At 46.8% G+C, this 24227-nt stretch overlaps 4 protein-coding genes across 5 annotated transcripts; 2 read left to right on the top strand and 2 right to left on the bottom strand.

Moving 5' to 3' along the window:
• Positions 1-852: 852 nt before the first annotated feature.
• LOC112872645 (non-specific lipid-transfer protein 2P-like) lies at positions 853-1500 on the bottom strand. Its single transcript, XM_025935712.1, has one exon. The coding sequence runs from the start codon at positions 1395-1397 to the stop codon at positions 1119-1121; it is 279 nt and encodes a 92-aa protein (XP_025791497.1). The 5' UTR covers positions 1398-1500; the 3' UTR covers positions 853-1118.
• Positions 1501-6250: 4750 nt separating this feature from the next.
• On the top strand, positions 6251-8783 carry LOC112872644 (low-temperature-induced 65 kDa protein-like). The gene is made up of 5 exons (XM_025935711.1): positions 6251-6447; positions 6564-6857; positions 6952-7131; positions 7221-8309; positions 8429-8783. Exons 1-5 carry the CDS (start codon positions 6384-6386, stop codon positions 8518-8520), a joined length of 1719 nt encoding a protein of 572 aa, XP_025791496.1. The 5' UTR covers positions 6251-6383; the 3' UTR covers positions 8521-8783.
• A 9533-nt stretch (positions 8784-18316) lies between these two features.
• LOC112875772 (pentatricopeptide repeat-containing protein At3g60050-like) lies at positions 18317-20266 on the top strand. Its single transcript, XM_025939742.1, has one exon. The coding sequence runs from the start codon at positions 18502-18504 to the stop codon at positions 20014-20016; it is 1515 nt and encodes a 504-aa protein (XP_025795527.1). The 5' UTR covers positions 18317-18501; the 3' UTR covers positions 20017-20266.
• Positions 20267-21155: 889 nt separating this feature from the next.
• LOC112875623 (heavy metal-associated isoprenylated plant protein 39-like) lies at positions 21156-22723 on the bottom strand. Of its 2 annotated transcripts, none has more exons than XM_025939544.1 (3): positions 22393-22723; positions 22230-22308; positions 21156-21561 (listed from the first exon to the last, which is right to left on the bottom strand). In XM_025939544.1, exons 1-3 carry the CDS (start codon positions 22399-22401, stop codon positions 21332-21334), a joined length of 318 nt encoding a protein of 105 aa, XP_025795329.1. In that variant the 5' UTR covers positions 22402-22723; the 3' UTR covers positions 21156-21331. The 2 variants fall into 2 exon arrangements, with proteins under 2 accessions (XP_025795329.1, XP_025795328.1); XM_025939543.1 differs by having other exon boundaries at positions 22230-22311; positions 22393-22670.
• Between the last annotated feature and the right edge of the window lie 1504 nt (positions 22724-24227).

Here is a 24227-nt window from a genome sequence, read left to right as displayed (position 1 = left end):
GAGGGGGTTTGCCGCTCCTGCTCCTCCACGGGACGTTGTTAGAAGTCACATGTGTGACTGTGAGGATAAGCATCGCAGAAAGCTCACTGCAGCCAGAGCAGCTTGCCCCCACCCTGCCCTCCTCCACCGTCTCCGGCGGCGAGAGCCGCCGACCAACCGCCTCGCGCTAAATTAACATCTTTTTTGCTCCCCGTCCGGTGCCTGTTTCAATCCGTCACCACCGCCGGATCTCTATACCGCCTCCACCCTCTCTTCTAAAGCCGCCGGTCGCTTGAAGCCCCTTCCCTGAACTTCGGCCGCCGCTGCACGAAGAAAAAGAAGAACAGGAGTTCGAACCCGCCTAGCAGCGATGTCTCGTCTCACAGCAGCACGTGTGACTTGGATTAGCGCTCCATGGCATGCCATCCGACGCAGTCAGTCTCGAATTTTCTGAAGTTGGACGTGGAGTCGTGGATTCAGGACCGGGGTAGTTCCCCAGTTCTGCGAAAATACGAATCTAATCCTAATGAGTGGCTCATGGACAGGATTCTGTCCGGTCTTAAATGAAATCTTCAATGCTTTGCAGTGGCGCCGCACCGGCGCTAGTGACGCCATCGCCGTCTGGCATGAATGCCCCCGGCGAAAGAAGAGCATCTTTCAGGTGTGGTGAGACAACGATTCTGAAAGACCGGAACAGCGAAACAACGGCACAGGCTCTGCTTCATTGTCTCTCTGCATTCCGGCATCTTTGTGCAGTTGTGCTGCACTGCTATTACTGCTCAAATTAAAATAGAAAATTACGGTGGTACTCTGATCTTTAGCCAGTAAGACGGTTGGTAAGCTTTGGCCAGGAAGGCGAGGTTGCACGTACGGTAACGCTGAGAAAGAACAGTAGCACTAGTTCATCACTCTGCAGTAACTAAGTACTCTCCATCTCAGGCACGGATACAATAGGCCGATCGACATGCATCCATCGGCTAAGCTACACAGTACACACTCCACGATCAACCGGTTCACACAATTTTTATTTCAATCCACACGCCACACCACGTCACGGACGAGGAAAACCCAGGTAGACGCGCACGCGCAAGCGAGGCGGAGCTCGCGCGCGCGCGGGGACACGGCGCCGCGCCGCGCCTCTAGCAGCGCGGGATGGCGATGCCGCAGGCGGTGAGCGCGCCGCGGGCGGCGGGGCTTTTGATATAGCGGCTGTACGCCGGGTTGCGCGCGTACTGGCAGAAGCACCCCTGCTGCGCGCGCAGGCTGGAGCAGCACGCCCCCGTGGGCGGCGCCCCGCCGACGATCGCCGGCGCGCACACCGCCAGCCCCGCCGCGTCGCACTGCTGCGCCGCCGCCCCGCCCGCGCTCGCCGCCGCCACCAGCAGCAGCGCCACCAGCACCGCGACCGCCTTCGCCATGGCGCGCTCTCGGCTCGTACGGTCTCTCTCCCCCGCTTCTTCTCGTTCGCTGCTGCCTTCCTCCTGGATCTCTGGCTCGTCACAAGCCAAGCGCGGATTGAGGTGCGTGGGCCGGTGATGCACGGGGTGGAGCGCGACCTGGCGCGGTATTTATAGGCGGCGGCCATCGAGGCGCTTGGGCGGAGAGGGCGACGTCGACACGCCGTTGCGAGGCAAAGGCAACACTTCTTGCGTGAGTGTATTCTCTATACCTTTGGCTGGCTGCTACAATTTCACTTCGAGGCTTCGAGCTACATGGCCATTAAACCGCTGTTCGCTCATACCGGGAAGCTGGATGGTGGATGTAGTCTGGCAGTACCGATTGGCGATTGCGTACAACATTGATTGAGTAGAAGCAGGTACCTGGCGGCGAATCAAAACGTTTAGCTCGAAACGGAAAAATGCCGTCTACGCATCTTGCTAGACGTGTTTGGATCGTGCTAATTCACCCTGCCTAATACCTTTTTTGAATTTATTAATACAAAAAATTAGTACCGGTGGGTTTTAAGACCGATCCACGACTTTTCATTAAGAAGAAGCAACCTGTTCCGAGGCTAGGAAACTTCTCCACCCCGACTTTGTCGGCGGAGGAGCTTAATTAATACTAATAATAATAATAGTTCGCTGGCTAGTAGCTAATAGTTAGCCAATGTTAGCGTCCGTTGTTTGAATTCTGCTAAAATGTGGTTGGATAGTTTGTCTTGAACTATTAGCACAAATTAACAGTCACCAACTAGGTATAGACTAAATGTTAGGATGGTGAGTTGCTAATAGTTGGCCGGTCAGTTTTGGTACCGCATGCTAACTTTAGCTGCTAAAATTTCAACTACTTACGGCTAATTTTTAATTCCTCACTTTTAGCTCGTCCAAAACGGAAATCTGAGAAGATAATAAACTATTAGTTGGCTTCCACAGCTTAAATATTGCTAACTATTAGTCGGACTAGCCTATCAACCTGTACTCCTGTACGGACTAATTAGAATTAATATAAAAATAAGATTTATAAGCTAATAATTATAATCATCTATCTAAAGCCATCTTTCATCTATTTAATATTCTAACACACACTCTAAAATATATATTTATTATTATCTAGCTGCAATAGATTTTATTTTGCATCACACCTTCATATGTGTTTGATATATATTTAATTGAACCATTTGTTTATGAATTGGTACTCTTATCTCTTCCATCATACATAAATATATGGTGACATATATCGTGGGTAGTATTTTTATATAAATAATAACACAAACATTATAATAATAATGATAGAAGTAGTAATTTAGAATTCTATATTGGTGCATTTTAATATTTTGTTATAATTATATAATTTAGATTCAGATTTGTGGGATGCTTTATCTTTTAACAATAAAATAATTGAATAATTTATATGCAAATTTAGAGAGTTATTTATATTATTTTTATAATGGTACAAGTGGGTAATTTACATAAAGATTAGGGGGTTAATTTAGTTTTTTTATAATGGCAGAGGTGGGTAATCTAGATACATATTTAGGGGTTTTAGTCTATTTTTATAATGGCAGAGGTGAGTAATTTATCAGGAAAGATAACAGATCCAATGACTATTATGATTAGAGTTGTTGGATTGATGACCATATGTTTCTGATTTTTGTACGAATTTCTAAAATTTTTCTATTTTTTTAGAGTACCCACATATATGATTCTAGGTGGCTTCACGTGGAGCCTCCAATTAGTAATAGTAAGATGATTCAAACAAAACATGACACAACCAATCGGGAAGATGATAGGCTTGCAAATATGCTCATAAGTAGGGACGCAAGTTATATTTATTTTGGGTTATTGGGTCGATCTAAAAATTTGATAAATAAATTAGGATGTCATTGTGCGTAACTAATTTAGGAGGAGAAATAAATTAGGATGACATGCAATCGTAATTATTTAGTTAACTATAAAATACCATTGGGCATAAGGATTTATTGGCAGGGTTCCTCCAGCTAGCAGCTAAGTATTAGCAGTTTGTATCAAAGGGGCCTAAATCTAACCGCTACCTGAGTCTGATGGCTGCTGTCAATAGTAGATCGCGCAGCAAAATTTACCTGAGTATGCACGCAGTTAAACCCTTTGTGGGTAGAGATGGAGTCAATTAACCCTTTGTGCTAATTTGTGCGAGAGATCGATTTTGAAGTAATGATCCTGCCACGTCGACATGCGCTGGACCGGAGGGTTACATCTGACAGTTTCAGTACGTGTTGAAATGATTGTAGCTGTTGCTTGTGCTCAACTACTACTCGCTACAGACGGAGGAGCGCCCTGTACATAGTCATCCTGAGAAGCGAGAAGGAATTAGCACACAGTACACCCATGGTGCGGTAGTACCTTCTTTCGCAGATCGATCGGTTCGACGTCGCATGCTCGCACCTGTGATGAGAATGCGTGGTCTCTAATGACCTGTCCTGAATCGACTTAACGAGATCATGACCTGCGAAGCTAGCTGTGTACGAAATGAAAGCTGATCTGACAGGCCCTACTATGCGATGTCCACATCATTGCCGCACACAGCGAACGCGACGACACCAATCCCATCTGGTCAGTGATCTCGGAGCTCATGGGTGGTTTCAGTCAGTGTACGAATCTGAATCCATCGGCTTGTGTTGTTCCTACAAGCGAGCCGGAACAAAAAATTCTTCGAAAATTCCGCGATAATTAGCCTAGCTTCCATGTTCGAAACGGGACTTCAAACTTTGGAGGATATGATACTGGCACTGCCAGATTGCCAGTAGAATTCAACAAATTTGGATCGAAACCGTCCCGGCGCCGCGTGGTTGCGCGCTGCTCTGGCGTTCCGGTCGAGTTTGGCAACACTCAATCCGCCCAGGGGTTGTGGCAGCGAGTCGCATTTACGCATCTGAGGCTTGGTGGTTGCCAGTTCTCAGCTGGGCCTGGCCGCAGTGGCATACACGACACGGGCAGTGGAAGGGAAAGGGTATTCGTGATTCGTGAAGTCCGATCGTCCATGTGTGCGTGTTGGTATGCGAATGGAAATAGCGTACGATGCTATGCCAGGGCAGTTGCGACGCGTGATCGGTCGAGACTCGGGTATGTTTGGATGCGGGTGATTAAATTTTAGTCGTGTCACATCTTGAACATCCATCAGATCTATTAAATATAGATTAATTATAAAATTAATTGGATAAATGGAGATATGAATTAACTCATCATTACCAAATCATAAACTAATTAGACTTAATAGATCCATCTCGCGTAGTCTCCATTTATATAATTGGTTTTATAATTATCATATATTTAATACTTTGTAATTAGTGTCCATACATTTAATGTGATAGGGACTAAACTTTGGTTCGAGATATCCAAATATCCATGCTCACTTGTGTACATTGTACTTACCTGTCATACTCGAAGTTCAGGACTTCAATTGAACGCTTTTGCGAGGCTATAACCGGTGCAAGAACCACAGAGGCGGTTGCAGACTGAAATCCGCGGCTAGATCGAGGACAAAGAGGGTGTTCGTTTTCTAGGGTCTAAAGTTTAGAGAGGTCACATCAAAGAGGATCTTGTCGTTTAGAAGTGTTAAATAAAGTCTAATTACAAAACTAATTGCAGAACCCAGTGCTAATTCGCGAGACGAATCTAATGAGGTATATTAGTCCATGATTAGCGATGATTACTGTAGCATCACTGTGGCAAATTATGGATTAATTAGGCTCATTAAATTTGTCTCGCGAATTAGCAACCAGCTGTGCAAAAAGTTTTATAAACAAATTTTATTTAATACTTCTAAATAGCAAGATTCTCTTTAATGTGATGGGTTTAAAGTTTAGAGGGTAGGAAACGAACGGAGCCGAAGAATGATTTGGAGAATCACGCCACAGTCCTCTTTGATGATCGACAGTGTGCTGTGTGCATGTACAGGTCGTACAGGTTTTGAGATCCAATGCATTTGCTACGATCTAGCCGAGCAGTTGGGTTGCGATAGTTTGCCTTACCCTCTCTAGAGTGCGTGCGGTGCGACGAAAGGAAGCGGGAAGAAGAAAGTGGTGTGGCAAAAAGTTTGATCTCTGGAAGGCCCTGTCTGTCCATATGCCTGCAGCTCCTGAAGGAAGAAGGATCACTCTTGGTTATTTGAAGGCTTCATCTTGGCTGAGACTGTAGTGTATACACGTGTTGATGATGAAACTCAAGGCAGCGATGGAGCAGTTTTTTTAGACGAATTTCCAAGGTTTGATTGTACCAGGGGACCGATAAATTTAAAGTGATAAGTATTTGGAACGGATGGAATAATTAGGATCAGTGCTACTAAAAATACGGACGTAGCAAAGAGATTGTCTAATGAAATGGCCCGTGGGCCTATTGACCGCATATCATTCCCGGGCCTCTCACTACACATCACATCCATCTCAGGAACAAAACACCTCCTGTGTGCTGGGCTTACGGCCTATGGGCCTTAGGCCATACGACACCCAAATAGAAACCCAGGAAGACGACGGTTAGAGCTACACGGTTCGCCGACCAAACGGGCAGCGCTCGACGCGATTCGATGGGGTTGCCATGCGCACCCGCGTCCAAACCCCGCCACCTGACGGAGCCGAGACGTGCTCAGGCCGATCATACCTCGTCGGCCGGGGGCTTTCTTCTCCCATAGGTGGACCTTCCAGTCGCTTCTCCCTCCCCAACCGAAGCACGGCACGGCAGCACCTGAGGCCGCCACGCGTCCCCCGACGGTCGCCACCATAACCACGTGTGCGTCGAGGTGGCGCTCGCCTCCCCCCGGCTCGCTCCTATTATATCCTCGTCGAGCCTCTCGCCGCCATACCAACTCTGCCACTCAGCTAGCTAAGCAGCCAGAGATTTGGGATCTCAGTAGCCAGCTTTGTCATCTTCTCGATCGCGATCCCAGTCCGATCAGTCGGTAGCGGCGAGGTCGCTGCGTCGACGGCGAGTGATATGGACGCGCCCGCCATGGTCACGCGCAAGCACGTCCCCGAAGACGTCGACCTCCACAACGTCGGTGAGTACCCGGCCGGCCAACGAGCCGACCGCCGCTGCTCTGCCTACCACCACACGTTCTGCGTCGCGACTGGCACGTACTGTCTCTTACCTTGCTGGGTGATATCGCGCGTGCAGGGGAGGACGAGGCGGCGGCCGGGGGCCAGGGGCAGCTGCACCGCGAGGAGAAGCAGCACAAGCCGGTATTGAAGAAGGTCAAGGAGAAGGTGAAGAAGATCAAGAACACCCTCGCCGGCCACGGCCACGGCGGCGAGCGCGGCCCCGGGGACGCCGCCGGCAGTACCAGCAGCGAGGAAGGGGAGGAGGACGCGGCGGAGAGGGAGGCCGCGCTGGAGAGGGGCGGGTACATGGAGGACGTCGAGGACAAGCCCGTCGTCACGGAGTCCGACCCCGAGGTCCACGGCGCGCCGAGTAAGTGCCACCTGTTCACGGTCGCGGAGAGGAGGATTTGGTTACATATGCCCGAGGCTTGGTACTCACATGGTGCGCCCGCGACACGTTGCAGTGTACGAGTCGGCGCGGGCACCGGCCGTGCAGGACCTCGTCGCGAAGTACGATCCGGCGAGGAAACCCGCCGGGCAGGAGGTGGAAGGCGACGGCACACCCGGGGTGCGGCTCGGCGACCTCGGCGGCCCCGTCGTCGAGGATCCCGCCGCGCCGCGCTCCACGACGCCCGCGGCGAGAGGTACGGCAAACCGGACACTGTCCTTGCCACTCTGCTCATGTTCATTCACTCGTTACACGTCTCCTTTTCGTCGATGTGCTAATCTGCAGAGGGCGAGGACATCGGCACGACGCCCGTCGTGCAGCAGTTCGAGACCATGAACTTGTCCGACGACCCGGCGCACGTGGGCGCGGGGAAGAAGGACGCCAAAGTGGAGGAGTGGAAGGACGCGGCCGCCGACAAAATGGGCGGCGCGGCCAGTGGCGCAAGCTACACGGACAAGCTCAAGAACGCGGCCGCAGGCACCACGGAGTACGGCAAGAAGCTAGCGAGCACGGTGTACGAGAAGGTCGCCGGCGCCGGCACGGCCGTTGGCGCGGGGAGGCGCGACGACGAACGCACGGAGGCGGCGCCGGCGTCGGACGCCGGCACGGAGGAGCGGAAAAACGCCCCCGCAGCCACGGACGCGACGAACGGCTCGTCCGGCCCGGGCTACACGGACAAGATCAAGTCGGCGGCCGCGGGAACCACCGAGTACGGCAAGCAGCTGGCGTCCACCGTGTACGAGAAGGTGGCCGGCGTCGGCACCGCCGTCGCGCCCAACCTCCGTCCGCAGGTGGGCGCGGGGAAGCCGGAAGACCCACGCAGCGAGGCAATGCCGGTTTCGGACACCGGCGCTGAGGCTGAGGACTGGAAAGACGCCCCCGCGGCCACGGACGCGACCAATGACAGCGCGTCGGCCCCGGGCTACACGGACAAGATCAAGTCCGCGGCCGCCGGCACCACGGAGTACGGCAAGCAGCTGGCGAGCACCGTGTACGAGAAGGTCGCGGGCGTCGGCTCCGCCGTGGCGGGCAAGGCCCAGCAGGCAACGAAGTCGGCCGGCACGGCGACGCCCGGGGTCGGGGCGCAGCAGCAGGACACGAGCGCCGCGGCGGCCACGCCCGGCGCCGGCGGGCAGGACAAGGGGGTGACCGTGACGGGGTACATCGCCGAGAAGCTGCGGCCGGGCGACGAGGACCGCGCGCTCAGCGAGGCGATCTCCGGCGCCGTGCAGCGGCGCAAGGAGGACGTCGGCGGCACGGTGGCGCAGCGCGTGCCGGCGCCCGGGCAGGTGATGACCAAGGCGCGCGAGGCCGTCACGTCGCTCACCGGCGGGAACCGCGTCTCCGAGACCGTGCAGCCAAGCACAGCCACAGGTACAACATCTTCTACTCTCTTCCATTGTAGAACGAAAATCTTGTACAACGACGAAGACCGTAGCAAAGCAGACAAGCAGTCGATCACGAGCTGACGTGAGACGATCTCTGCGATGCAGGGGAGGAGGTGAAGGAAGGCTACGCGGCGGAAGCGCCGGTGATCCACGGCGAGGAGATCGGCGGCGCGAGGCTGAACACGAACACAATGTGAAGCGCGTCGCGAGAGCACGGACGATCTGTGTGATTGTGAATGTGTCTGTCAATACACGTGTGCGATGGTGATTAGTTCCGTGGAGTGTCGTCTGACGTCTGGAATAAGTTTACTGGTTGGGTGCGCGGTGCACAGGTTCGGGGGGTCTTTGCTTTTGAGTGTATTTTTGGGCTTGGTCTTGACTGTGTTTATGTGATGGTCTCGTGTAAGTATGCATACGCGTGCCTGTAATCTGTCCGAATGTCTGTTCAAAGTTGTTCAGTTCCTTTGCTTTGTTATTTGTGTTCTACTATGTGTCGCCTAAGCAGCGCCTCGTTAACTTGCTAGGTACAATCCTAGCTACTTAGACCATCAAGAAATCAACATCGATACTGTTTCGCAACGAGGATGCATATGATCGACACTCGTGGCGTTAAGAGGTCCGCACAATTATGGATAAGGGTTTTTTTTGACCCTCTCGTTTTGAAGAAATTGAAATCTAATAATAAGGTAATGGTAATTGAAATCTAATAATAATTTTATCCAAAATTTATATGACGAGATATAGAAATTGATTCTATACATCATCAAGCTACGTTTCTATTTCGTAATTTATAGCACGCTTTTTAGTTTAATCCTTATCTTTCTTATATGGCCAACAACACAACAACAATATACAAATATATTACGTATATAATTATATTAATTTAATAGATTTGTGTCTAAATTATGATTATTAAGTATATAAATATATTATATAATATTATTAGCTTAATAGATTTGTGTCTAAATTATAATTGTTAGAATAGAATTCAATTCTAAGGTTTCAAATGGGATCTAAGTGAAAAGGTGAAATTTCACAGAAAATGACAATATTGCTCTCCGTATCTTTATCCTTGAAGAAATTCAGGCTGTCAGGCTCATGGTGGTGAAAGAGGCTGCTACGGTGGCCGCGACACCCGTTGGGTCAGGCAGTGCGTGGGGAATATATTCATCGCGCACGTTACTACGCGCGATGCTATCATAAAAGGGCTTTCGGTCCTATTCATCTTCTTCCCCGGGCTAGGGAAGGGGGAGTGGCCGCCGGCGAGCTAGGGAAAGAGGGAGGAGATGGAGTGGCCGCCGGCGAGGGGTGGGAGGTGGGGGACGGCGGCTGGGGTGGTGGTTGAGGCGGCGGAGCTTCAGGTTTGGGGTTTCAGGGCACCAATGATCACCGGACCTAGAGGAGGAGGTCGGCGATGGCGGTGATCCGACGGTGGTGGCGGTTCGATCGGTAGCAGAGGCGAGGCGACGCGGGAGCGTCGCCAAGCGGGGCCGGACATCCGGTGAGCGGTGGCCGGCGGCGGGGGTGAGAAGAAGGTGACGGTGGTCGATGGGCGGGCGGCGCGGCGGCGAGAGTGGTGTGATATTTCAGGTACTTAGGAGCTAGGTACACTAATTTCTAGTATGAATTTGTGCTTGTTAGTGTGAAGTTTGTGTTTATTTTGATGAATGCCTTTAAACACTTAAATACATGTTAAAGGGTATTTCTGTAATATTGGAAAAATTAGGGTTCTTTCTGTAAATTGTGTGTAAATGGGAGATAATTTTAAAAATGTATGAAGGGTTGATTTGCAAACGTAAGTTTTTACACTTTAACCACTGTAAGAAGTGTAAATACTCCAAGGCTTCATTGAAAAGGTAAAATTTATTTTGGATTTATTTGAAATTGAATGATTTGTTGACTTTTAAAAATAATTTCAAAATCCTAACTCTTTTGAAGTTGGACCCTAAAGCAAAGTGGATCTTTTTAAGCTCTACACTTTTCATTTTGGGCATATTTTCATTAGAGCTATAGTTTGGAAGAAAATTTTACTTTATAGTGAACTTCTTGAACTTTTACAAAATTTATGAATAGGTCCTCATCTTCTTCTTCCTACTTCCCCCTCTCTGTTTCTCTGCAGCGCCGCCCGCCCATCGCCGGCGTTTCCCCCGGCCGCCAGCTGCCCCCTCGCCGCTCTTCCTGCGCCACCTCGCCCCGAGCTCGCCCGCCCGCCGCTCGCCCAACCCCGCTGGCTCCTCCTCGCGCGGACGCGTCGCGCCGCTGCCCGCCCAAGCCACCACGCGCGCTGTCGACCGCCAGCAGCTGCTTGTCGCCCGCCCACGCGCCTCTTTTTGGATTTGGAACGCGTCCAGTGAACTTCTCCCTTCTTCTATGCCCTCGCGCGCACCCGCATTGCTCTTCTTTTTCCTTTTCCGCTCGACTACCTCGCCGGAGCTCCTCTGTCCACCGCCGTCAGACACCTCCGCCGCTCCTCCTCTCCAATTTCGTGCTCCACCACCACCGCCGTATCTCACTGCCCCTTCCTGACTCGCTCTTCTTCCTCCTCCCGCGCGCGCGCAGCCCAGAACGCCGTGCCGGCGATCTCACTCCCCGCCGCCGTCCTGTTTCTAGTCGAATCGAAGTTCCATCCCTTCTCCTCCCGCGCCAAAAGCACCATCAGCACCACATCTCCACGCCGAAGCTCCCTGACCGATTCCCCTTCGCCTTCCTGCACTCCGGTTGCCGGAACACCACCGCCGCCCTTGGAACCTCGCCGCGCCGGCTCTGTCCTTTGTTGAACCGCCGCCTCCGAGCTTCCCTCCTACGGTTCCAGCCACCCCCAAGTCCGCCGTGAGCTCCTGAACCTTTTTCCCCACCTTCCCTTCGCCGCCGGTGAGCCTCCTCGCCGGATTTTGATCGCCGCCGCTCGGCTTCTTCTGTTCAAGTCGATTAGGGACCCAATTGCAAGCCTCTGTTTCTTTCTAGGGTCTTTTATGTAAAATACCATAAATTAATCGGCTAGACAAGCTATCTGAAAAACATGCTGTGAAGTAGATCCGATTGGCTCTGTAGTAACCTTCACCAAATAGCCATTTTGAACAAAGTTTCTACATCAGAAACTCTACTTAAATTTATTTTTTTTCAATTCTTTTTGTTGTTTGTACAAATTAGTTGAGTCTTAAAGTGATGTATTGAATGTATTCTTGTTGGATTATAATTTTATCATGAAAACAAAATATTAAAATAATAATCATTTGCTTCAAATCATTGCATATCATGTAGATTTGATGACATTCGCCGACGGTACCTTCGAGCTAATGTCGGAACCCGACGAGGGTATTTCTGAAGCTCAAGTGAACATCGCCGAGGATATTTTCGAAGCCCCGAACCAAGGTTCGGAATATACTGACATCACTGACCCCAGCCTCACCAGTGAAGGTAAGCCCTGGTGCATAACCCAGTATTTTAAATTATGCACTTATATTGTTATATATCTATATTGTGCATTAAGTTCTAGGAGTTGTTATAAAATTCTAGTTGCATGAAATCTAGGAACCTATGTAATGTTTCCGAGTTCTTATCGAGTAAATGCTCTACTAATAGGACCGGCAGAAGTCGAGTGATTTTCTATCACTCGCGCGATATTGGAGTTGATTGTTTACTTTTCTGCAATTACTATAAGGATCATGGACGGGGTTATGTGCAGGATCATGGCTTGGAATGGTACCCCGTCTATGTTGATTAATTTGATAAGGTCATAGTGTGTGGTAGTGGTGGTCAAGCGTTTGAAAGTACTAACCATATACCGTAAATATGGTACGCGGTAAGCCTAATACTTGATTGGCCCGGCAAGTGGACACATCCCCTACCACTTGAATTTTGCTTTATGTTCACACGCACCGACGTGTGGGAGTACGTTCTGCATAGCAGACGGGAGTACGGTCATACAGTCGCGCTGTAGACGTACGTCCTGCACATTGGATGTGCGTATGGTCCTGCAGTCGCTTGTGGTGACGCTGATCCACGACCCGGAATATGAGGGGAATGGTTGCCTGGAAAGGAAAATTTCCGAGCGTGTGAGTTAGGATCCCTTCCAAGGTTATGAAATTCGATTCAGGAATCGTCCGTTTCCCGCGGTGATTGAGACTGCTTGATACTTCTGCCACATAGAGTAACAAGAGCAACAATTGATGGAATAATATTGATGTATGATTTAATATCTACCTTGCTTGTCTAGTATAGATGCTAACTTAGAATGGTTAATTGAACTAGAATCTGAAAGCTAAAATATGGAAATAAGGATATATTCTTTGTTGTTTTTCAGCAAAAGAAATCTAGAGCCTTTCAACCTCTTATGGTCTAGTTATGGGCTAAGTATACCCAATTGACGGGTAAGCCTTGCTGAGGAGTATTAGTATATTCAGTCTTGCTAGTAATGTGGTTTTCAGGTATGTCATTAGAGGACTAAGTTGCTTGTTCCCCTTGGCCCTGCACTTTACCGCCTGGCTGGTCGTGGGACAGGATCCGTCCCCGGCCAGTAATGACCCTTCGGAATGACGCCATGATTTGGGCTAAGTATGGTGCCTGCTTTTGCGACGTGTAGTCGTGTTGTTGTTTCCTTTCCGCTGCCATCTCTGAATAATGTCCGTTAAAACTTGAAGTTTTCGAACAATGCCTGTATAAATTTGTTTTAGTTAGGTTTGCAGTACTCTACCAGAACCCGATTTGTAATAACTATTTGTGCCTATGTTGTAAAAGTGTGACGGTGATTGTATCTCTGGACTCGCTTTCATGCAAGGTACGCTTGTTCGATCCGGAATCTGGTGGTTTCATCGGGATGTTACCCGACAGACCATTAGGTTGTTCCGTTTGAAGTGCGTTGAGATCATATCGCCTGTATAGCGATGGTCTGCACACTTGAACCTGAATAATTCAAGCGGTTCTGCCACGAGTGGTCAGCGGCGGAGGCACCAGAGACGGTGCTGGAGCCAGACGACTAGATGACCACCCGCACAGTGCAGCCATGGGGGTGCAGCGACTAGACGACCACCTGATCGAGTCTGAGCATCTAAAGGAGCAATGGCAGTTAGGCAACAAAGTCGGAGCTTGCAGAAGGATGCCATGTACGTAGCCGTGTGAGTGTATCGATCGGATAAGCTGCCGCACCCCCGCACCATATGAAGTCTCATATGGATAATGCACGGGACTAAATCATGAAAGGATGGGATCTAGTGCCACAGTACCGATGATACAGTGCTGTGGAGACTAAGATCAATGTACTGTAAAGGGTAATTTTAAAAGGATAGAGCTATCCACATATACAATGTGTTCGCTTTATATTTTTGCTTCATATATTTGCAGTGGTAGCTGCCCAACTGATCGATTGCAGAATCCAAATAGGTTTTCTCAAAGAAAAAAAAAGGTTTGGAAACATGCGTTTTAATTAGTGTTGCTCAACTACCTGCCGGCTGGCTGCACCACTTGGATTGCTTACATGGATCTATTATTCGGATGTCATGAAACCGGATCTAGATCTTTCCGCCTCTATTGTTTTGGTGATAGTTTCTTTGTTGCTTGGATCGATTTCGAGCTTTGACTTTAATGAAAGATTATATTGACTACATAAGTCTAACCAAACTTAATTTGCGCACTCACACTTGTAATGTTATTTTTATTTACATATTACTTATTCCATGATAATGGATTCACAACAAGACAATGGATAAACCATACATAGTACTCTTTAACTTTCATTTAGGAAATTACAGGGACATAGGAGTCATTATGACTTGAATATGGAACAACTCATCCTTAACTGGGTCAAACGGTACCCAAACAAGTCAAATAGAAAAATTAGTGTTCCATCTTTATCTAAAATTTAAAGGTGGAAATATACTAATTGGGACTATAAGATGGAGTGGGTATGAGAAATTATTTGCAGATACCATAACATATTATTATTATCATGACTATGCCCCATGCTACTAAATGGATGCAGCGGGAACAAAGCTTCCATCAACGGACATCTCATTCTCATCGATATTCTCTCGTCCACCTCCTTTTCCTCTATTGAGTTGTGGTGCGATCATCTTATTATCACCATCTACTCTGCTAGGGACAATCACAACAAGATGCCCATCCACATACCTAGCCACAATCATTGATAGGATGGACATCTTTGTCAAGCGGAAGCGCATTTTATCATATACCATCTCATCCCTTGGATCAGGCTCCCCTGGGCCAATGTGAACCATCACCCTACTGAACCCCCATGGATCAAGCCTCAAAACACGCACCTTGACCTCACTGGGCGCACCAACAACACTGGGGGGCACGATGATACAACTGACTTCTGGGAAGATGTATGTGCGCACATCAGCATTGTTTGGAAATGGAAGCTCTAGTTCTTGACTAAACACGTGTGGCTGTCGACGAAGCTTATTTGTCTCAGGCTCCATTGCCGGTTGTGGGTGCACCTTCTCCATTGATCTCTATGATTTCCACCAACACAGTGAAAGTTTGTAGTGAATGAAGGTAGTAGTGGAAGGTGAGGGATTATTTATAGGTGGCTACAAAGGAAGGTGTCATGATGATCTTCACATTGAGAAAGGCGTATGGATAAGGAGGATACTGAGAGGAGGGAATGCATTGGAAGCGATGAGGTAGGAGACAAAGGTTTGTTCCTGTGCTTTTTATGAGAGCATGAGTCATGCTTGGGTGATTGTATCCACTAAAAACCGCCACTACATGCACATGAAGGTTGGTCCTTTGTTCAACAATAAATTATTAAGATCAATCCATTTTGGAAACAATTTTGATGATGGATCTCTTGATCTAAATGTGGACTTACGATTTAATTGTCAAAGTTGCACATCTACCTTATGTAGTCACAATAATAATTGTAGAGGATCAATATATTGCCAAAACTTTAGTTAGTGATGCATGAAAAAGATGAAAATCTTTGTGTTGTTTAGGCTTATGCAACAAGAGGACAAAGAAAAATTTGTTTTAGCATTGCCTTTTGACGTATAACAAACCCATTTGCACAAGCAAAGTTATAGAAAGTTGTTCAACAAATTTTGTTTTACTCTTGACTCATCTAATAAAGACATATCAATTTTAGCCTTATACCATGACTTGCTAGCTAGTATGAAAAGCTTAATGATGAAATGTACAAACCATAAAAAGACATGTCCTTTATGTGCCACATCATATTGATAAAAAGTAGGGTGCACTTTATGCGCGATATTATGTATAGATATCATATGTCTGAATTGCCATTATGTCAATGAAAAAATGTTTTTTTTGTCAATGTTAATCCTTATTGTTTGAATAAGTACTAGTAGAGTTGTTAGAGAAGATTACATAGAATCACTCTATGCAGGATGATCTAGTGTGTATGCTACAAAAGTAATATATGAGATTGTTCTTTTCATTTGTTCCATGGCTATGAGCTGTGGTCTATGAGAATGAGACCTCAACTTCAAATATGGTTCTACTACTATGCTATGGATAAATGTAACTATGCAATTATTGTATAAGCTACATTACTTTAAACAACAAATCTTATTGTGAATGAATATCTTTCATAATAGATTCTATGCAATACAAACTTTTAATCTAACCCGTATGCATATCTTTATTCGAACCTTAAACAATGGAAGAAAATCATGATCATCTTCCATGAAATAAGTAAGAACTATATATATTTCATTTAAAGAAAAGTGTTATATACAAATTTCACATGTCACTAATGTTGTTGCACACTATTTTCTAGAAGTTACATTCTTTTCTAGATATAAACAAAATATTTTTGCTACGAGTTCATCTAGAGCATAGGTTACTGTTGAAGAAAGTTGTAGTCAAGAGGCAATAGAACATAGAAGAGAGGTTAACAAGCAAACAGTCAAGGTTCATAGTTAAAAGGGGTTATCCAATATACGCACCTGGGTAGAGCCATAGAAGGATGACAAGGCAAACCTTCACCAAACATTAAGAAGATCCTTTACGACGATGATATAACCCCATAATAATGGTGTTCCAGATGATGAATAGAAAAATAGATGCAGGATAAAAGAAAAATCCATCAATAGGTCTATGAATGAGGGTTGGATTTGAGGTGGTAGGCTCAACATATATACACAACATATTTGTGCAAAAAGGAGAGGTGGTTGACGCTTGACAGGCACGCAACATGATGGGAGGCGTGTTTTGGTATATAAGATTGGAAGTTAGTGGACACATACGCGATGTGCTAAAAGTGTGTGTGTCCCAATGAGTTGAGAAGTAGGTGAATGGTAAAGAAAAAAAATGCAAAATGCATGAACTCAGATACATGAACCTTTTTTGTAAAAAAAATATTTTGCTTGCAATTTAAATCCAGACTTCGGAATAGCTATTGTGCCCGCATGTGACGCGCCGGTGGTACTAATTTATTTTTAATATTTTTCCTTTACCTTCTATATATAATTTTCTTTTCTTTTCTTACCTTCTATATATAATTTTCTTTTCTTTTCTTTTCTACCACACCACTTGTATTTATCATGTTTACTAAGGACATATGTACGGAAATGTACGAAAATTAGTTGAACAAGTTACTGTGATCAAATTTTGTGCAAAACTTAGTGAAGTAAATTGTCTTATAAAATATATTTTTGAAGAAGTTTTTTGGTGAGGATATGCGTAAAAGTTGTGTGACAAGTTGGCCTGATAATACTCCCATGAAATGTTGTGCTGAAAAGAATAAAAATATATGTGTAGAAGCTATCTAGAAAAGTTTTAAAAAATAGAAACATCTCACAGAAGTTCTACAATTTCTTGTGCAAGTTGTACTTAAAAGTTATCCTAAGAAAAGTTGTGCACTAAGTTCTTCTGAAAATTATTCTGAAAAGTTATTATATGATGAGAATACATAGAGAGTCGTACGAATAAGTTATAAACTATAAAAATGAGAAAGTTAGGGAAATTTTTTTCATCAATCAGTAGGGTGGTAATCTTATAAAATTTTAAGCTAAAATTATATAAAATTCAAATTGAATAGTGAATATGGCATTAGCATCATAATCCATTACTACCCCTAGGAACAATCAAACTCTTAAATTTTATGGGGTATTTCAAAGGCGAGACCAGAATATGAGACCCAACACATGCCATATCCAGAAAGGCCCAATAAGCAAGGAAAGAAAATTCGGCCCAGGCACGAGTTTTCATTTCGTGGGCGGAATTAGGGATGGCAATCGGGTCCATGGGTTCGGGTGCCCGTCGGGTTTCGGACCCGATGGGGGTGGGTTTGGGTGCTGTTTTACACCTATGGGTCTGCCCGAACCAGACCCGTTTAATTTCGGGCGTGGATTCGGGTTTTAAATGAGACCCATGGATGCCCATCGGACGCCCGAAATTCAGCCCATTACATGTTTTGGCCCAGCCCAACAAACCTTAACTCCCTGCTCCCTACCCCACTGGCCCCTGACCCCCTCGCACTCGCAGCTGCCCTCCTGCCCACCGCCCAGCCGCCCCCCCCCGCTCCGGTGGGCCCCTGCTCCGGCGGCCCCCTCGGCGCCCCTTCTGCTCCGGCGGCCCCCTGTTCCGGCGGTCCCCCCCCCGCGCCCGGCGCCCCCTCTGCTCCGGCGGCCCCCTGTTCCGGCGGTCCGCCCCCCGCGCCCGGCGCCGCCCCCAGCTTCGGCCCACCCTCCGCGCCCAGCGCCCCCCCTGCTGCGGCGCCGGGCTCTTGCTTGCATATTTGCTCCGGCGCCACCCCCCTGCTCCGGCGCCCCCCTCCCCCCGGTTCTTGCTTGCATATTTGATTGCAAAACCCGATGGGCACCCGCACCCGATCCGAAACCCGACGGGTTCGGGCGTGGGTGCAAAATTTCATCCATGGGTGTGGGTGTGGGTTTAGTTTTCGACCCGATGTCATTTTCTCATGGGTCGGATTTTGGCTCCACCCGATCCGTACCCGACCCATTGCCATCCCTAGGCGGAATCGAGTGCACGACAGCAGCAACCAACAATCAACTCAGACTTTCTAAAAAAAAAAAGAAAAAAAAGAGAAAGCAAGCAACTCAAACAGTCAGACTCCTCTCCTTCCCCGTTTGGGCGCCGCCGCACCACCATCGGCCATCGCCACACTTCGAAGAAAAGCTCGGCACTATCTTCCCGCGGAGCCGCTTACTCGCCATGCGCTCCGGCGCGCTCTCCCTATGATACCGGGCGCTCACCTACCTCCGCTCCGAGCAGCCCGGGCGCTCTCCGCCCGGCTCTGCCCGTCGCGGCATCTCTGCAGCGACGGTTCCAGAAACGGCGGCGAGAGTCCCTCGGACACTGTACATATCAATGGTGACGGCGTCCGTGAGGGAGGAGAGGAGGTGACAGGTCTGGATGCTGGCCGCTTCCCGCAAGAAATGCTCCTCCGGCTGCCGCCGCCAGGAGGCCCGCCGGAGAGCGACGACGATGATGGCGAAAATTTTTCTCCTGGGCACGGTCCGAGGAGACGGTTCTTCGAGGATGTGAGGCTGGAGGCTGACAGGATCTTCAGGATCCTGCTGCAGGACGGCCCAGGGTTCAGCGCCCGCCAGGCGCTCGATGAAATGCGCCCGAAGGTGTCCAACGCGCTGATAAGGGAGGTGCTATTCAGGATTGTTGTGTCCGTGGACAGTGTGAACCGTGAAAGGTACCCGAAGCTTGCGTACAAGTTCTTCGTGTGGGCAGGGCAGCAGGAGGGGTATCGACACAACACAAGCATGTACAACGTGGTCATGAAGGTTTTCGCTGAGTGTGGGGAGGTGAAGGCGATGTGGCGGCTGTTGGAAGAGATGGCGGAAAAGGGGCTGCCTGTCTCTGCCCGGACGTTCCACCTCCTGATATGCTCATCTGGGAAGGTTGGGTTGAGGCGGAGGCTGGTGGAGAGGTTCATCAAGTTGAGTACTTTCAGGTACCGCCCATTCAGGAATGCGTTCAATGCGATACTGCACACGCTTCTGACGATAGAGCAGTACTCTCTGATTGAGTGGGTTCACGAGAAAATGATCCTTGAGGGGCACTCGCCTGACATCTTGACATACAACATAGTGATGCGTGCAAAGTATATGCTTGGTAAGTTGGATCAATTCCATCGTTTACTTGATGAGATGGGGCAAAATGGGTTTACGCCAGACCTCCATACATACAATCTGTTGCTTCATGTGCTTGGTAAGGGAGACAAACCCCTCGCAGCTCTCAATTTGCTGAACTACATGAGTGATGTTGGGTGTGTACCAAATGTGCTTCATTTCACAAATTTGATTGATGGTCTTGGCCGTGCTGGCAACCTAGAAGCTTGCAGGTATTTCTTTGATGAGATGGTCAAGAAAGGTTGTGAACCAGATGTTGTCTGCTATACTGTTATGATCACAAGCTATGTGGCAGCTGGGGAATTTGAGGAAGCCCAGAGGTTTTTTGATGATATGCTGGTGAGAGGGCAGCTTCCGAATGTGTACACATACAATTCCATGATAGGGGGTCTTTGCACAGTAGGGGAGTTTGATAAAGCATTCTCTATGCTGAAAGACATGGAGTTGCATGGATGCACACCAAATTTCTCAGTATACAGTAGTCTAGTGAGTAGACTCCGTAATGCTGGGAAGGACTCTCAAGCAAATAATGTCATTAAGTACATGACAGATAAGGGTCATTATCTTCATCTGCTGTCAAGGTTCGGGGGATACAAAAGATGCTGAGATGAGATGCTCCATAATTAGGTGCAGAGTAGTTCATTCCTTTAATCTGTTTCCATTTTGGAAAGATGGATTAAGAGGGAGGACTCTTGAAACTAGTTACACTATAATTTATATACTTGATGTAACACATGGGATTATTTATCAGTTGATGAAGTACAGAAGTGTAGTGTTGTATGCTATTATTATTTTTTTGTAACATCTAAATGAGATAGGGTGGTGGACACTAGTCATGAGTAACGAATAAATCCTGATTCACCAGTCCTAGATGGGACATCCAATCTTGTTTTTGTTGCACTGGTGCATACACAACAGTAGTTTTATTGCTAATCCTAGGTCCTAGCCACCCAAGCCAGATGACGTCCGATTGTTTATTGTCATTACACTGTTTTAGTGTCAATAACACACCCTAAGTAAATTATCAGGCAATTGTTTTTTTTCTAAATGGACAACACAATGAACATTAGGGTATTAATTGATCCACCTTTAAACTTTTACTGCTCCTCTGATTCGATAGAATGAAAGACTTATATTGCTACCTCAACCTGATGTGCTCAAGAAAGCATACATATCTAGTTGCATGATCTTTTAGCCAATTGACAAGAAACATCGCTGCAGTAACTTGTGTCTTCCCCCAGTCTGGCTCCGCACCGAAAGTCATTTTTGCCAACCCTAGCATAGGATTAGTAGATTACATGTCAGAAAGCAGATAAGATCTGAGAATGCAATGTGAATTATCTTTGAGCACTAAGAGGTGGATGCTTATGCACTATTGCCACTTTCTGGTGCTCTTTAAGATAGTGGCAATATCTATTCACTATTGATGTTAAAAAAGTTTACCTTTTCTGGCTTTATCAATATTCATACCTGTTGAAAAGTTATTCCTTTTCTTTAAGGGATAGGGATCGGTGCAACATGGCAGTTTAAGTATTATATATTATTCGAGTAGTTTTCAAGATTCAGTTTGACCAGTCCTCCATTACTTCTGATGTCAAGAGAGTATTCATATGATTCATTTTTTAGATACAGGTCTGCGAGGATTCTGCATAATCGCCATCCTTTCTGTGTTTTTGAGTTCCCTGATAAATGCTAGTTAGGTTGAGCATCTAGTCCTTTACGAACACAAGTTGATAGGGAGCATGTATGCTAAAGAGATGCACAAATCGTGCTTTTATTTTTAACTAATTTGTACTCTGTAGAATATATTTTACATAGTAACTTCACATAGAAACATCAGTACAAAGTCAAAGGCTCAAAGCTATTGCAACTGCAGATAAGAGAGAGGTCACACAATGATATTATATGCTTTATATTTTTATCATTTCTTCTCCTCTTTCTTCTCTTCTTTCTTCTCTTCTTTCTTCTCCTCTTTCTTCTCTTCTTTCTTTTCTTCTTTTTTCTCCTCTTTCTTTTCTTCCTTTGCAGGTCCAACGGACACAATGTCAATCTTCCCAATCTTCTTTAACTTCTTGGCAACTGCAACAGCATCCATTTCGCCTATGATGGTCATCTTGTTCTCCTTCAGATCCGCTGCTATGGAGTCAATACCTGTGCACAAAACAAGGTACGTATCATCAATTTTTGTTGCTGACACAATAATTATTGTTCTTTTCTATTTCTTGTTCACCCCTTCGTACAAGTATATTATTTTCCATTTTATGTGCTGTACTTGTGTTATGTCGTGAAGAAAACCTGATTCGGAAAACATTTCTTTCGAAGATATAATTGGCATACAACTAAGGGGAAGAATATCCCATAGCAATTAGAATCGAATAGACAGTATGCCAAATTTTCTTCAATCTACATGCTTTTTCAAATGTTTATGTTCTGGAGTTTTAAAGTCCATTTCTTTTGTAAAACATATACCAACCTCATGTATGACTGTTCACCTGCAAGGGGCACATATAACAGCTTTCATGCATAAAGAAGAGCCCTTTCGACCACATTGTGCATTGAGTGGTCCACTGGTTCTCACCTTTGTGTTAGCATGTGTGATAAATGAACTCCACCTAACATGATTTATCCTCTCAATCCAACTAAAACTGATGCTAATCATTCAAAGTATGCGTCTTAAAGATTCAACGATGGGCAAACAATATGCTAGTTTGTGCAAATACCATATCTAGTCTCTTTGTTCAGAAACATATATTCCAAATCTCAACAGCAAAACAATCCATTATCCAGAAAACATTGATCAGGAGGGTACAAAATATGACCGTAAATCTCCGCAACAGCTTCAATGGCCTTCTGCTTGATCTTGTCATCAGTCATGGTTGGAACCCTCAGCACCACCTTCTGCTGCGAGCCGATCAAGCAACACAGAGGTATGAGCAATCGAAAGAACTGAAGAACAAAATCAGGAGTGAGTGGTCTGCATACCTGAGCCATCTCAAAGCTCTGGAAGACGGAGTGGAGGAGAGGAAGGGAAAGGCAGAGGCTATGCTTCAGAATGCCTTGCAATGGGTATGTACAAGGAGATGAAACCAAAGCTGATGCTGCTGGTGGGTTCCTTTATATAAAGGCGCAAGTGTGCTTGCCTGTCTGTTCTTGGTGCTGAGTGTCCGAATAGGCCAGGGGGACTGTTTTGGTTGACACTGGGTGTGGTTGTTTATTTCGCCAACTATAGTTCTATATGTTCACCTTTTCTTCTTCCTTTTTTTTGGGGAACTATATTATTTGTTCGCATACGTGCGGTCTGGTTGATGCGTGATGAGTCAGATTTGTACCTCTTTTGTGTTCACAAGTGACTAATAATTCCACCTCGCCGCCGCCGACTTCTTCACCCAAGAAGAGTTACGGAACTGTCAAAGTGTCAAGCCTAACTCATTTTAACATCGGGATGTTTGATACTCCATTCATACCCCTCTTTCTTTTTTGAAGGAAGCGAATGCATTCTTCCTGGGCACCTGCTCGTTCTGAGGTCTGAATCTGTGTGCCCGCGACCACGCCACGCCAACCGACCACGCCACCGGACGCACGAAAGGACGCCGGGGTCACGGTCGACGGCGCGTCGGCGTCCGCGTGACGGGGTCGTGACGGTGTGGACGGTGGCACTACGCCTGATACGATTCTTCTCTATCCCATTCCATTCTGAGCTTGTGATGTGACTCAGGCGTTCGTGCAAGTAGGGAAAGAAAACTGGACTGTTCGGCAACATCATCCAGGAAGAGCTGTTCTTGTGCGGTTGAGAGATGCTTGGCACAGGAAACGATAAAATTGCTCCGTTCGTAAGTGGCAAATTATGTGAAATTCCTTTTTTGGGAATCTTTGGTTGCAACCACGCACTCATTTTGTGGCTCGGAAATTTCGCCAATTCCAGTACGAACTCTGTAAATTTCGTCTGAGTTGGTCCTCGCAAAAAGAAGGCAAAAGAAAAATAGTCGTAGGTGCACAATTGGACCGGGCCGGGCGTGTCTGTGAACCCCGTGTCGAGGCCGATGCACTTTTAGCCTGGCCCAGTGGTAGCAACAGAAACAATGTTGGCATATGGGCTGGCTTATCATTATCAGACAGATCAGCATCCAATTATGCGACCTCGAGAAGTTGAGACTTTGCAAGTTGCATGAATATTTCGTCGTCAATGTTTGCATGACACAAACAAAGTTGAGACTGCTGCATCGGTGTTAAAATGTAAGAATGCTTACGCACTTCGCTGCACCGGTGTTGGTTAAAATAGAGACGGAAAAGGTCTCCTTTTCAAGCAAATTTGGCTGTCAAGTTTGCTACCAATCAGCTTGGTTCCCAAGTTCTGCTGGATCAGAGGAATTAATAACTGTGTTGGTTTTCCTCACTCTCCCTCAATTTCGCGAATCCGGGACGTAAAGCAAAGTTTGTGTTCACCTTATGCCTAGTGTAAAAAAAATGGATGATGCAAATGTTGTCTATTTGGTTTCAATCCTGGTTTAGAAGGCGTTCAAATGGTACTATGGGACGATTGCTCTCGTCATTTCTAAATTCAGTTCAAATTTATACTGGTCCTAAGGATTTAGAGCCTTATTGTTTTGATTCCAAAAAATTTGTCTTACCAAAACTAGGGCAGGCCAAAATATTGGCAAGAACTTTTTGCCAAAATTTTAGCGAGTACTTTGTGAGGTGGGCTACTTTTTTGAATTCCAACCAAATGGATGCTAAAATTTATAGTTACCAAAATTCTAGAAAAACATATTTTGGAACCAACCAATTAGGCTCTTAGATCGAAACCCTTGCAGGTTCAC

Source organism: Panicum hallii, chromosome 9 (genome assembly GCF_002211085.1).
Source record: "Panicum hallii strain FIL2 chromosome 9, PHallii_v3.1, whole genome shotgun sequence".
NCBI classification, from domain to species: Eukaryota; Viridiplantae; Streptophyta; class Magnoliopsida; order Poales; family Poaceae; genus Panicum; species Panicum hallii.
Note: the sequence above shows the minus strand (reverse complement) of the source record. Positions and strands in the feature narration are given on the sequence as shown.

Bases quoted from the DNA above. Each gene is read 5' to 3' on its own strand.
- LOC112872644 (XM_025935711.1), top strand. From the start codon at position 6,384: ATGGACGCGCCCGCCATGGTCACGCGCAAGCACGTCCCCGAAGACGTC. The intron at 6,448-6,563 runs GTGAGTACCCGG...TCGCGCGTGCAG, and splicing joins CGTCGACCTCCACAACGTCG to GGGAGGACGAGGCGGCGGCC. The intron at 8,310-8,428 runs GTACAACATCTT...TCTGCGATGCAG, and splicing joins GCAGCCAAGCACAGCCACAG to GGGAGGAGGTGAAGGAAGGC.
- LOC112875772 (XM_025939742.1), top strand. From the start codon at position 18,502: ATGATACCGGGCGCTCACCTACCTCCGCTCCGAGCAGCCCGGGCGCTC.
- LOC112872645 (XM_025935712.1), bottom strand. From the start codon at position 1,397: ATGGCGAAGGCGGTCGCGGTGCTGGTGGCGCTGCTGCTGGTGGCGGCG.
- LOC112875623 (XM_025939543.1), bottom strand. The intron at 21,562-22,229 runs GTCATATTTTGT...TTTTGTGCACAG, and splicing joins AGCTGTTGCGGAGATTTACG to GTATTGACTCCATAGCAGCG.